The 14,131-nt window shown below is 33.5% G+C and overlaps 1 protein-coding gene across 1 annotated transcript in view; it reads left to right on the top strand.

The window, feature by feature from the left end:
- The window catches only part of LOC117173911 (lipase member K-like), a 48,320-nt gene extending 46,468 nt beyond the window's left edge, over nucleotides 1-1,852 (top strand). Inside the window, exons 9-10 of the mRNA XM_033362558.1 lie at nucleotides 1,454-1,677; nucleotides 1,754-1,852. Coding sequence (XP_033218449.1) covers nucleotides 1,454-1,677; nucleotides 1,754-1,852 — 323 coding nt within the window. The remainder of the gene's footprint in view (nucleotides 1-1,453; nucleotides 1,678-1,753) is intronic.
- The last annotated feature ends 12,279 nt before the right edge of the window (nucleotides 1,853-14,131 follow it).

The raw sequence follows: 14,131 nt of genomic DNA on the forward strand, positions 1-14,131 counted from the left end.
TTTCATTGAAAACTAAACTTTTTGGTTGATAGTTTATATATTTTGTTTAATATTTAACTCTTTTCTAGAAAATCAATCTCTTTGATTGTAATAAAAAATTTGTCTTTCTGATTAAAAATTCATTCATTTTGTCAAAGAATGTGCTCTTTTGGTAAAACATTTATCTTTTTGGTTAGAAGCTCAACCAATTAGTTATAAATTCATTTTTTTGTACACAAAATTCATAATTTTCATTCAAATTCCTCTTCTTTTTCAAGATTTCCTTTTTTTAGTTGATAAATAATTTATTAGGTTAAAAGTTCGTCTTTTTCTTGGAGATCCAGTAGAAATTTTTTTAAATTTATATCTTTTAGTTTAAAATTGAACTATTTCGTGAAAAATTCGTCATTTTCGATTAAAAATTAATTTTTTTACCAAAGAAACGTACGATTTCACTCTTGGTTTAAAATATCAAATTTACCTTATTTTTATTTGAAAATTCTCCTTCCCTGGTACACAATTAATTTATTTGATCGAAGATTCATCATATAAGTATACAATTAATTTTTTTCGTTTAAAATTAATTTTCCTTAGATGAAAATATAACTATTACATTGGTTGTTGAAAATGTATCTTTTGTAGTTAAAAATTCATGTATTTTGTTGAAAAATCGTCTCTTCTGGTAAAAAAAATATCGTTTTTAAATTCAAACTCACCAATTTGGTTAAAAGTAATTTTTTATTGAAGATTAACTAAACTTGGATTAACTAAACCTAAATGCTCTCGAATATCTCGGAAAGTTTATGATTATGTCACGTCCCAAAGCATGCAACTTATCTTATACTTTGTTGTATTAAAAAATGGTTCCTCGTTTTGGATTCTAATTTTGAATAAACTAGAAAAATGGGATGAGGATGCTCTTTCCTCATAAACCTCCGGATTACTTCTCCTTATTTGAATTTCAGTTCACCTTAAATAGGGATGACCAATTAATGAAACAAATTTTTTATAAGAGAGAATATTGTAGACAGGTGTCACATAATAATTAGTAACTTATGAGTTTAAAGTATGTTGCGGATAAGTATCCATTCTCTTGTTTCTTGAAGCGAGTAAACTGAGACTGAACTAAACTCAACTAAATGGAAGTAAAATGATTTCTGCTTCCAAATCTGCTGTATTTATCCAGAAGATTCCTTCTTAAATTTTCGTAGGGCGAGTGATATTTGAAGTAGGGATTCATCTTGGTTCCAATTAGCTTTGTTAATAAATTATGTAAAAGAGTCTTAAGAGCCTATATATCCAAGCCTAATTACCCAATAGTTTTCAAAATATATTTTATCGCTTCCCAGATGTCAAAGGTTGGGATGCTCTAATGCGTAGAAGAGCATAAGTTTTGTGTGTGTTCTTTGAATTTTGTATGAAAGGCTCAACCTCCTATACCTGGCATTTTTATTAAGATGTTAATTGCTTTTAGATCGAAGTTTCTGGTGTCTGTTTATAGAAAGAAGAAGACAAAATGCTTACAGGATGCAAATGAGTAGTGTAACCGGGTTACCCCGAACTTACGCAGATCAGCCGTTTCAAAACGTGGGGGCTATAAATAAGCCGCGCAAGCGCGATACTGTGTCGCAGGTCCCGTGTGCCCAGAACGGCTCGAATATACTGTTGATCAAACAGTTCGGCTTGTTCGGGGTAATGGTAAATGTAAGCGTACAGAATTGAAGATGTGGCTAGTTTTTATGGTTGCTTTGTTAATTAACTTATTGCTTTTTAGTTAACTTGTGCCTGCGGTTTTGTTAGTTATGCGAAAATTGATATGCCTCGCTTATTATCGTTCACTGTAGCTCATCGTGGTCTGTCGCATGGTTCCTAACAAATCTGATCTTCACGAATGATTTTAATAGTATGGGGTTTGTTTAAAATACGATTTTGACATCAATAATTTGAAATATTATTATAAGTGACCGAAAATTTTTATAGTTTTTCGAAAATTTATAAAAATGTTTGAATTTAAAATTAAATTTTTTCTAAAAAAAAGATCCTCCTTTCGCTGCACTGGAAATCGAACCACAGCTCTCCTAATATCGGGTCAGGTACTTTTCGATTAAACTATAAAAATGATCAGAATAAGAACTTTCATTCAAGAAAATAACGCTAATTTTTAGCATAGTGAAGTACCAAATTACCATAACTGACCGAAAATGTTCATAAATTTCCGTAAATTCAGAGAAATTTTTTAATTGAATTGTCTTTTAAGGATTTTGATGAAGGGCCAAGTGATGCCGATTCCTGTATGTTGAGTTTTAATATTCATTGAGCCGTCTGTGAATAAGATAAAGTTTTTTTATGGGGGCCGTCTAATGGAGTTCATAGCGTCTAAATTAGAGTGAAGACATTTGTTGTAATATTTAATCAGTTAAGGAGGGAATGTATTGGGGCAAATGAGTGAATAATGTTGAGCCTATATTTTGTTTAATAAGTCGAAAACGTTGAGGAGTAGGAAAGCTTGATGAACGTTGGGTTTGTCCTTTTCTCACGTACGCTGGTCTAGACCGAAATAGCCACCTTTTGTCCCTAAAACTATTTCCCGCGAACTGCATTTGCCGGACGAAAGTAAAATTAGCGGGGCGAAAATAAAATTAGCGGGGCGAAAGTCAAATTAGCACGGCGAAAGGAATATCTGTGGGACGAAAATGAAATTAAAATTTGCTCCCTGAAAGTGTAATTCGTGGGGCAAGAATAAAGATTAGTCGATCAGAATTCGAGGCACGAACAAAGCTATAAAAAAGTTCGTCTGACCCGCTTTTCAGGGTCAAAAGGTGATTTTTTCTATGCCAGGAAATAAGAGAGGTTCTTACAGCGATGCAAATAGTACTTGTGTAGCGGTAGGCTGTTTTGTAATTTGGAGATTTTGTTGGTCATTTTGGTATGATAAATATAATCCCTAGGAGGAGTTGCAAAAGCAGTAAGCCTACTCTTTTCTTTCCTCTTTATGTTAAATACCACATTATTAAATGATTTGTATAGAATTTTGCCTCCGTTAAAAGGCTCTATGGAGCCTTCTTCCATGGAGTCAACTTCGATAAAGTAGGGGTCTCTATTGGAGTAAGAATATCTATTGTTGACTCACCGCAAAGCATTTACACATTCACACGTTCGTGATGCATACGCTACTTCGGTGAGTCCAACTAACGTCCGAATCCTTCCGAATGCCGCCGAATTCAGCCGAGTCTGATTTCTCTTTGAAAGTACCAGTCTCGAGAAGTTTTAGAAATCTAGGCAATTCCAGCAAATCGAGTTTGACTCGGTTTGTCTGATCTTGATAACAAGAGAGTTGTTACTTCCGTTCATTTATGGGTTTCTTCTTTTGGATGCCGAATTCGATTTAACACAAGTGGAGGTAGGATTTTGAGTGAAAGGATTTTAATTAAGAGAGCTCTTGATTTCATTTGAAGCCTGGTTAGGGGTCTGCCGGTTCAGGAAAGAAGCTTGCTTTGGTTCCATGATTTCGTTAGAATCTTGGAATTTATGGGTGCTAGAGGTTTATGCTGGCGTGAAAATAAACTCAGCTTAAAGACCTTCCATGTCCAAATTTAACACGTCCTAATTTATTTTACTATCAATTATGCCTCCTTATGCAGAACCCTTGCTCCAAAAAAGAAGTGCGGAGCCAAAAGCGGCTGGCACATTATCGAAATACCCACATCACCTCTTTGAGAATATTATTGGAACCGGAGCAACAATAACAAACTCTTCTGGTAGAGTAAGTGTCTTCCCTTCCAAGTTTCGGCAGCAGAATACTCAAATAAAAAAACTACAATCACCAAGTATAAAACTACGGAGAGCCATAAGGAACACGAATGATCATGGTAGCAAAAAATATTTGTTATCACACATCATTGATTTTAGCCCTTTTCGATGTCTCTGAAGCGGGGATAAGGCTCTACTTTTCAATCTCAAGGGAGGGAAAAGTGACGTCAGATGTGAATAATGAAAATTGTACATCTATGAGCTCGCATTTTACGAAAATCAGTCCATTTACCGTAAAAACGGTACGGAAATTTCGGTTGAAGACAATATAATTTTACGGTCATTCATGGAAAGTTACCACGTATGATTAATCAAGTTACCGTAAATTACCAAAAATGATCAAAAAATGCATAAACTTCCAGAAATTTATAAAAATGTTTAAAATTGAACTTTGGTTCATTTATCTTCAGTTTCCTTAAATTACCTGTAATATTACCGTAAATGACCGAAAATTTTCATACGTTTAAGGGAATTTAATAAAAAGTTACAAATTGAATTTTGGGTAATTTATAGTAATTTACGATATTTATCTGTAAAATGACAAAAATGACCAAAAATTTCAATAATTTCCGGAAACTTATAGATATTTTCAAATTGAATTTTGGGCAATTCATGGTAAGTGACCATAAATTACCTATATAATTACCATAAATGACCAAAAGTGTAATCAATTTCTGAAAATTTATTTTAAAAATTTGAATTTAACTTTGGGTGTTTATGGTCATTTTTCATATTTACGTGTAAAATTACCGAGAATGACCCAAATTTTTCATAAATTTCCGAAAATTGATACATTTTTATATCGAATTTCGGGCAATTTATGGTAAATCAATAAAATAAGCGTTTAATAATTATTTCAGATTTCATGAAAAGATGTGAAGAGGGCTTTTTTGTATGTAGATCCCAGTTTTGAAAATATTAGTTTTCACGTATCATTCACGAGGCAAGTCTTTCCACAGCCTGGTTGTAGCGTATTTGCTTGCGACGCCGCTGCTGTGGGGTTCGAACCTTTTGGATACAAATGTTTTTGTTTTACGTTTGACTGATACAATCAGCTGAATTTTCGAAACTTACTATGCTTTTGTCACTTTACAAACACCCATGTGTTACGAACAGCAATCACAGAAATAATTTAAAAAACTGAAGAAAAAAATTGATTCATTAATAATTATTCAAAATATATGATATAATTTTTTATAATAATAATTATTCATAAATAAATATTAGTAATTATGGATAAATAATTTATTAATAATTAATTAAAAGAAATAATAGTGAAAATTATAATTTTTATATTATGAATAACAAAGTTTATAGCAAAAAGATTGGAGCTCCACAGCAGCGGAGTTGCAAGAAGGTACACTACCGCCAGGCCTCCGCCGCTAGGTGAGAAACATGCTGCGTGACTGATACTATCCAGTTGGCACAAAATTTGGCGACGTCTTTACGACATCCTTACGACATCTTTACGACAACTTTACGACATCCTATGTCACTAGGACCATTTTTTGAACTATATATTTTTCATTTCACACATGTTATAAAATCTTCTGGAATAGATTGCAGAATAAATCTGACAAATATTGGTTTTCGTATATGTTATATTATACTTACCGAAAGAATTTAGTCTAGCCGTCAAGGATAATACAAGGGTAGTGGCACATCTCATTTTTTCTAACTATGGGAAGCACTGATTAATATGCTAATAAAGGCTTGGATCAAAACTTATATTAAGAAATTCTTTGGTACCTTATTCGATCAGATAATACATGTATCCTTAAGTCGTTATCTCATAGATTAGAAGCGTTAAGGTTGTTATTCGAGGATATTTACATTTCATTGAAAGCAGTTTCAACGAAAAAGAATCAGATAATAAAGTTCACAGAACTTCTGATTCAACGGGTTCATTTTGAATAAGGCCAGATTTACTGTGACTACCTTCACAAATCAAAACAAAAAGCCAATCATACCTGATTAACTTCAAGAGGCGATCTTCTTCTGTTCCACAAATAAGAATCCAAAAGCTCGCCAAAGCTCAGCAATTATCGCCAGTATCTTTCTCGTATGTCACAATGTATTTAAATCGGGCAATCCGGCACCAAGACCAAAATTGGTTACCACATAAATTATTCACAAATTATTACACAGTTCTGAGATGTTGGAGTGATGGTAAGCTAGAACACCTACATTTTAGGTTGCCAATGATTTGAAAAAAATATATTAGTCATTACGAATGCTACTTTGTTTATGGTATTTGCGGAGTTTTATTAATAAGAATATAAATCGTTTGTTATATTTCGATATAGCATCTGCTAGGAAACCTATTCCTGTGGCTTAAGCGAATGTTTCAGATACAACACCTTAAGCGGTAATAGATGAATGTAAAGAAGAACCGACATTCTCAGAAGCAGCTGATGGTAGGGGCTTTACTGTGTATGACAATGATACCAATGCACAATTGTCTGAACCAACTGCACTAAATGATTCAATCAGTGATTTAGAATTATCGATAAAAATATTCAAATATTAGGCTCTCGGTTGCAACAAAGAAATCTCCAGGAAAAGGAATAAACAATTTCTTACTATACGTTTTTTAACTTTAAATTATTTTTCGCTTTATATTTCGGTTTCCTAAAGGCGGAAACACAGTATTCCTTCGCTTCCTATATTTTTCAACACAGCAATAATATTACTATCAATCACGTAATGAACGTACACACGGTTATTAGAGGTCACGAGATGGGCGGCTATTCCACACCTAAATAAATGGACAGATAGCTTGAAATTCTAATAAACTTACTTGAGCCAGCCTGAGTTTCCCCCATTTTATTTTTTATTATTTTTTTTAGTTGAACGGATTTTTAGACTATGTCACGTTAGTTGGCTTAATCATGCTTCATCTGGCTTTAGCCTGCCGGAGCACTCGATGTTCTTGTCTTGAATGGGTTGATTATGCCTCATATTGCCTTAGTTGGCCGGATCACTGAACTATCTTGCCTTGTTTGACTAGATCATGCTTTATCTTGAATTCGTTGTATAGATCATTAGACTGTCTAGCATTACTTACTTTGTTTGGCTGGATCATGCTTTGTGTTGCCTTAGTTGGCCGGATCACAAGATTATTTTGCTTTGGTTTACTCACTATGCCTCATCTAGCCTTCGTTGACTGATCATGACTTATACTGCCTGAGTTGACGAATAATGCCTTATTCTGTCTTAGCTGGCCGGATAAATCTGCTATCTTGCCTGGTTTGACTTGTTTATATTTCGCGCACTTCCTGAAGAGCAATTGGTAGTATTTCTTTCCCAATACCAGAATTAGCACACGTTAAGGTCTAAAAAAACGTTGCACAGCCTAGGCGCTATCCGCCACAATTGGATTCTCAATTCTTTTTCTTGTGTATCAGAGTTCACACACGTTTTAAAGTTTTATCTTAGCAAGCACAGCCTAGACGCTATCCCTCACAATTGGATTCTAAATTCTTTTTCTTTTGTATCAGAGTGTACACACGTTTTAACGTTTTATCTAAACAGAGATCATTCATCAAAAGCCTACGATTTTGATTCTAAGAAAGAAGTTCGTCGATTTCCGTAAGAAGTATCAGAGCAGAATTATAGGAATTATATCGCAAGCACAATAAGTGACAATAACCTATGTGTTATTGTTTTCAGATATCAGATGGGTTTTTATGTAGATCCTTATTTTTTGTGTGTAAAGCTTCTTCTCTATTCATTTTTACAATCCTAAATTTTGCGCTTAGAGGCTACATCACGGTCTCTAGTCTTTAAGAGATACTTATAACAAAAATTTTTAGCACCACATGTCAAAAGCCTTTGTATCTCCTAAACGATTTATGAATACTAACCATTTTTGTAAAGAATTTGTTAAGAGAATTCCTCTTGTTTTAAGTTATCATTTCTACTATAAGATGCCAGAATCCGAAACGGATGAGAGTTATAACTCTCTGATTAAATAAACATTTTATGCAGGAGGCTGTGCTTTCAAGTAATAACTTAACCTCCCTCGTTTTAATCATTTTTAAGGTCAGTATATTTTTCAAAATCCAAAGTCACGCCTGATTTATCTTTAGTTAGTTCTGGATCCCAAAATCAGAGAAAGGTTCAGAAAAGGTTTATTGCAGAAATGGTAGCTTTTGAGATGTGGGCTCATCAGATTGTTTTGCTCTAGCGGAGTTTATGGCAGCTCAACAAGAAGAAACAGATGCTTTGTAGAACATGGCTAATTCTACTATGGAAAACGCAGTCTCACCTACATCTTCCGAGGCAACTCAAGAGATAGCTGCACCTTAGGAGGGAATTGTTTTGTGAGAGAATATGGTTAAAGCTTAAACCATATTGAAACAAGGTCTCTCAAAAAAGGATTTGGAAATTTTTTTGGCTCAATCCACCTCCATGCGCTTGGACACCGAACCAGCCATATTGAATTATGGAATTAAAGAATTATTAATTAATTTCAATCCTGAGTCGGTAATTAAGAAGGGTGACAAAATTTCGGAGAAGTAATTCAAATTGAAAGCGTCCCTGGCAGCTCTGAAAAATGGTTTAAATGAGATCCTGAAAGATCTGAATGTTAATGTGTCCATAGTAGAGTTGCTCAGTGATGTAGGCATTTGACTGACTAAATCTTCATGACGATGCGTCCAATATAAGGAAGAATTGTATTTCAATAATCTGAATATTTCTTGTAAAAAAACATTCCGCAAATCAACTTCAGGTGAGTCCTTGTTTAGAAAGACATTGCAAGAAACGATTAAAGCGCGAAGCGTAATGGACAAATCATGCAACATTTTAAAACTTGCATTAAAAGCGCAAATTAATAATTCGAAGAACTCGAGGAACCCGCTTCGTCAGAAATCTCATTTTACGATGCACCTGACGTCGAGCGGGTTTAAACCAGTGATCTCGAACAAACCACCATCATCGCGCAATCACCGTTACAATCGTCAAAGACAGAAGTACAATCGGAAACCGGAATACAGTCACAGGGCCATTCGGAAGCAGGAATATCCACAGAAAATACGCCCTTAAGGAATTAACATCGTAATAAAAATTCATTTCAAATCTCAGGTTTTTCAGAGGGATTTGTTTTCAGATAGAAAGTGGTCAAATTCCGAGTGTAAAGTTATTGCAGGAATGATTGATCAGTTACAAATAAAGAAGCATTTCCAGTATGTTCATGGTCCAATCAGAAATTTATTGTGGATCTTTTTCTTGTTCAAAAACATACTGGAGGTTTTTGGTTAATTTTGAATTTGAAAAACCTAATGACATTATTCACACAGAACATTTGAAATTAGGAGATTGAAAGATTACTTCCAAATTATTAACTACGGGTTTTATGAGCACAGTCCAACTTAAAAATGCTCACTACTTGACTTCGATGAAAGTGTCAGGCAGGAAATGCCTCAGGTTTTAGTTTAACAACACCTTATAAGAATTCGTTATTAGTCAGGAAAAGAGAACATTTCTCCAAGTACGGTGCGAAAATTTTTAGAATTTATTTTTGAATATATTTACAATTAGCGCTTAAACTTCTGAACAGCAGGGAGTGTAAGATTCGCGCTTTTGCTGATTTTTTATGATATTTATTCTTTCTCTGTCCCGCTTTCAAGTATAACTGGGCCCACACGAAAGTCCTAGAGTGCAAGAATTGTTGGCCTTGGCACTAAATGGAGATAACTATGACAGTAATATGTTTTTACACGAAAAATCTCAGCCTGAATTACTCTGGTGGCTTAATATTACTTTTGAGGCAACAAACTCTATACTTTTGGCGGAATATTCCCTGGATTTTTTGTCAGATGCTTCTCTAATATGGTGGGACATTCCCTGCAATAGAATTATATCTTTTTGTTTTTTAAATAATGACAAGCGTCAATTACCTATTAATGCTCTGGAATTCAAGGTTGATTTTTTGTTTTGAGCTTCTTTTCCTAATATCTTTGAGGCGTTAATATTTTATTTCGCATTAATAATACGGTTACAATTTCTTATAGAAATAGAATGGGCGCAATTCGATTTAAAAACTGCAATGAACTCTCGCACTGTATTTGGTCGGATTGTTAATTCTCTTGGAAAGAGTAGTATTGATTTATTTGCAAGTCGCATTAATATGAAATGCGAAAAAAATATTCCACTGTTTAGAGATCCAGATAGTATGACGATAGATGCTTTCACAGTTTCATGAACGAATTATTTCTTCTACGTTTTTTCTTAGCTCTCCATCAAATTAAGAGTGCTTCAGGAAATTGAAAACGAGGGAGGGAGAAGGATGTTAGTGTTCTCACGATGGCCATCTCAAGCTTGGTTCTCTCTATTTTCTTCCATGCTATACGAAAAAGTTTTGATCGTACAGAAGTATCTTCGAAATCAATAGAAATGTTAATTTCTTTATTAAGGGAGTTTTTGATTTAACAATACGATTATACCTTAAAGAAATAGCGAGTTTTTTGCTAGCGTAAATCTTTTGATTTTTTTTATTGTTCCGTCAAGGACATTTTTGCTTGTTTCATATATGAGTTTGAGAAAGGAGCGGAGTTTGTCTCGCTAAACAGCCTTAAATCGAACTCACAGATCGTTTAGGAAACCTATTCTCAATTGCGTAAAGATGATACAATGTCATTAAAAATGTTTTCAACAAAATGAGTTAGCCTACTGGCTCTGATTACTGATCAGCGCATGCAAACTCTCTCCCTTATTAGGATTCATTAATTTCTGGTGTAGCAAGATGTTTTATTGATTTAAGATAAACGATCGGATTAAGACTTCAGCTTCGTACAGACAACGACCTCTACTAATTGCTTCTCGAAACAAGGAGAACGAAAGTATTAGTCCTATATCAGCCTTGGAAATTTATTTGTTAAGAACCCAATCTACCAGGAATTCCACAGAGGAATTACTCTATTCATATAAGAAACCATTTAGAACGGTGAGAAACAAATCTTTTAGTCTTTGAGTTAAGGAGTTCATTGCAATGCGTGGTTCAGATGTTCAGTTTACGGCTGATAATACTTGTCCGGCATCGAGGTCATTGGCGAAGCGTTACAGCGCTGAGGCTTGCGCAGCTTCATACTTTTAGAAACCGCTCTGTAACTTTTGTGCAATTATCACTAACGGTCCAAAACCTTTTTTAAAAACTCCCTCAACATTTAAGCATCAACTATCTCGCTTTGAGTTTTCTCAACGAATCATATTGAAAAATTTTCCCCCTGCCGTCTTTATGTAAACGAAATTTCACGGATTTTTTTTACATTTATTGGATGGCCCTGAAACAATATTTTTAGTTTTCGAAAAGTGCGTTACCCATATAATGCGTCGAAGAATGTTGCATACTAGTTTTAATGAAAAATATTGATACCCGGCTAAGATTTAGCTAGCGCAACTTAAAAACCTAATTATATTTTTTCGCGCAACAAGTGAAGTTTTTGTAAAATATCTTAAAAACAAAAATCTGTCCTTCAAAAAAAAAAACCTTTCTCTTCCACTCCAATGGGAATCAGATTCATTTGAAATAATTACTTGTACCATTTACGCCTAGCTAAAAATTAGCGTTATTTTCTTGAATTAAGGATCTTATTCTGATGTCTATAATAGCTTAATGGAAAAGCACCTGCTCGGAAATCCGAAGTTCAGTGGTTCGATTCCCAGTCAAGCGAAAGACCTTTTTTTTTTAAATAATATTTATTTTAAATTGGAAAAAGGGTAAATAAATGAACTGTCGATAAAGTACCACTCGCTAATGATATAACAGATTCATTTTAAATATCTCACAAACGAAAAAAGTTAAAGATACGGTTCAAATGGCAAAAAGATGCACTTTACAATTGTCTACAAAGATCAATGGTCAAAATCCGCGCTTCAATTATACAATTTTTGATCAGGTTCTAAATTCGCTTGCAAAAAAACTACCAAAATGCGAATTGCTTTTAGGCCAAAATATTCGCCAACAATAAAGAATTAAACTCAGGTTATGTGTTCGAAAGTTTGAATTATTTAAAATGCATCGTTATAATTTCTACTCATACAATAATTTGACTTTATTAGAAATGCTTGCATTTACCTAAACACTTAGCGAGGGGAGAGAGAAACTGTAGAAAATCGCCTTCTTGATACATTTTTTCATTATCCTCAAAATACTTCAGAATTTTATTTCGAAAATTTCAAATATCCAAATTTTGTGTTAACTTTTTTTAAACCTTGTCAAGTTTTTATTCTATTTCGAAATGTTGAGAAATCGTTTTTAAACTTCTTAAATCCGGCCAAATTGAAATATGGCCTTTAAAACTCTTACTTTGATAGCATTAATTTTTTGGTAACCAGTACTGTAAGTTCTTTTGTGGCAAAAAACTTAGAATCGAATTATTCCCCAATATTAAGAAATTAATGACAACTAAAGTTTTAAAACAACTTTAATAAATTTAATTCTACAAAAAATGACCAATTTGTGAACTATTATATACAAAATACATAATGCAGGAAATTCTACAAATGCGTTAAAAGATAAAAAAATTGGAAAGAGCTACTAAAAGTCACGTTCACAAAATTTTACGCATTTTTATTCAAAAAGATGCAATTTCTGCCATTATAAATAAATTTTTAGATTCAGAAGATAAATTAAAAAATTTTAAATATGACAGTTGACTTTTCAACACCAAAATATGAATTTTAAAGAAATTGTATATTGTGCTACAAGTGCGGAAAGTAGGCAGTTCCACACGAGTGAGAAGTTAGCTATACGATCCAGAGACGAGTCGAAGGAGAGTTGTAGGTGAGCCGTAGGAAGTACTGTATTATCGAAAATTTATAGAAATTTAGTGTAACCAAAGCTTTTTTAAAAAATTTCAAAAATTTCTGAAATTTGAATAAATTAAAAAAATTTCCTAAATTTAATGAAAAATTAGCTAAATTTCTAAAATTTTCAGAAATTTATGAAAAATGATCAAATCACCAATAATTTCAGATTTCTAAAAGTTTCCGAAATTTTCGGAAATTTTCAGTAATTTATTGGCAATTCATGGTAATTTATCAGTAATTTATGGTAACTTATCACTTCAAGTATGCCCAATAACTATTTACTACTCACAATGAGTCTCTCAAGCGTGAAATCGTAATGAAGTGAGGTTATGATTCCGACTGTCCTGAAAAGTAATTCTGACTTGAAATGCGCAAGCGCAACATCAAGTAGAAGTAATCTTCTTCAAAGAACGCAAGCACAGCAGCTAGAAAAAGTCTTTTTTTAGCTGCTTCCTACCATGGTTTAGGAATTGGTCACTTCCCGCACGCAATACATGCGTCGAAAATCGAACATTTCGTGCGTGCGTTAGAAAAGAGTATATTTTTGACAATATTTGCATTTTTAATCCAAAAAGAACAATTTTCAAGAAAAAAGTTAAATTTTCAAGCAAGAAGAATGACTTGAAATCAAACTGTTTATTATTATTTTTTCAGTCTCTTTGGCTTATTCCAAAGGATTTCAAATCAGCTTCATTACACCACCAAAAAAGCAATTGCAAGTATTGATAAAAAGAGCTGAATTTGAAAAATTTAGCTTCAAAATTCCTGCTGGCATTGGAAGAATTTTCCAAATTGGTGCAAAAATGGCAGCACTGTTCCCTTGAAATGTTGGCTTTTCAAAATAATTAAGATAATTAATTTTTTTTATGTTATAGTAAGGGATTTTTCCTTTTATTTAAATGAGCACGATAACTAAAAAGAAATTTTGAAGATCTACACAAAGTTCATTTCAAAGCAGTTAAATCTTCGAACAATTAAATAAGTTTTTAACAATTAGTTCAACTTTCATAAAAAGGTGTATCGAAGGGAACCGAGGAAAGGATGTGATGCCTGGTTGTTTGATGGCTTACTTTTAAAATAAATTTACTAATTTTCATCTTCTCAAGCATTTCAAAAAACTTTTATTCACATTTATATTTTCCATACATTATTTTATATTTTGCGTTACCTTCTCTTTTGGCAAATCCCAAATAGTAAAAAACATGCCCCCCCCCCCCCTTTCGTACGGGCTGTGTGACGTATTATTCAAGAGTTCTACTTACATGATTAAAAATAAATTAATAGTGCAGAGGATAGTGATTTACACGTGGGTTAAACGTACCACATGAAAATTCTTTCGTATGGGGTTCCTGCGCCCTAATGGAGTTTCCTCGATAAATTCTTGGCCCAAATCAAACACCGCGCCGGTTTTCATGTTTATACCTGCTCGCCGTTTTTCATCCTGATAATATATTCCACGAAGAGATGCACTAGTTTCCAGCATTGCAACAACGTCTCCAGTGGATGTTGTTAATACTTTTTGTTCTTC

Source organism: Belonocnema kinseyi, chromosome 5, assembly GCF_010883055.1.
Source record: "Belonocnema kinseyi isolate 2016_QV_RU_SX_M_011 chromosome 5, B_treatae_v1, whole genome shotgun sequence".
Classification (NCBI taxonomy): Eukaryota; Metazoa; Arthropoda; class Insecta; order Hymenoptera; family Cynipidae; genus Belonocnema; species Belonocnema kinseyi.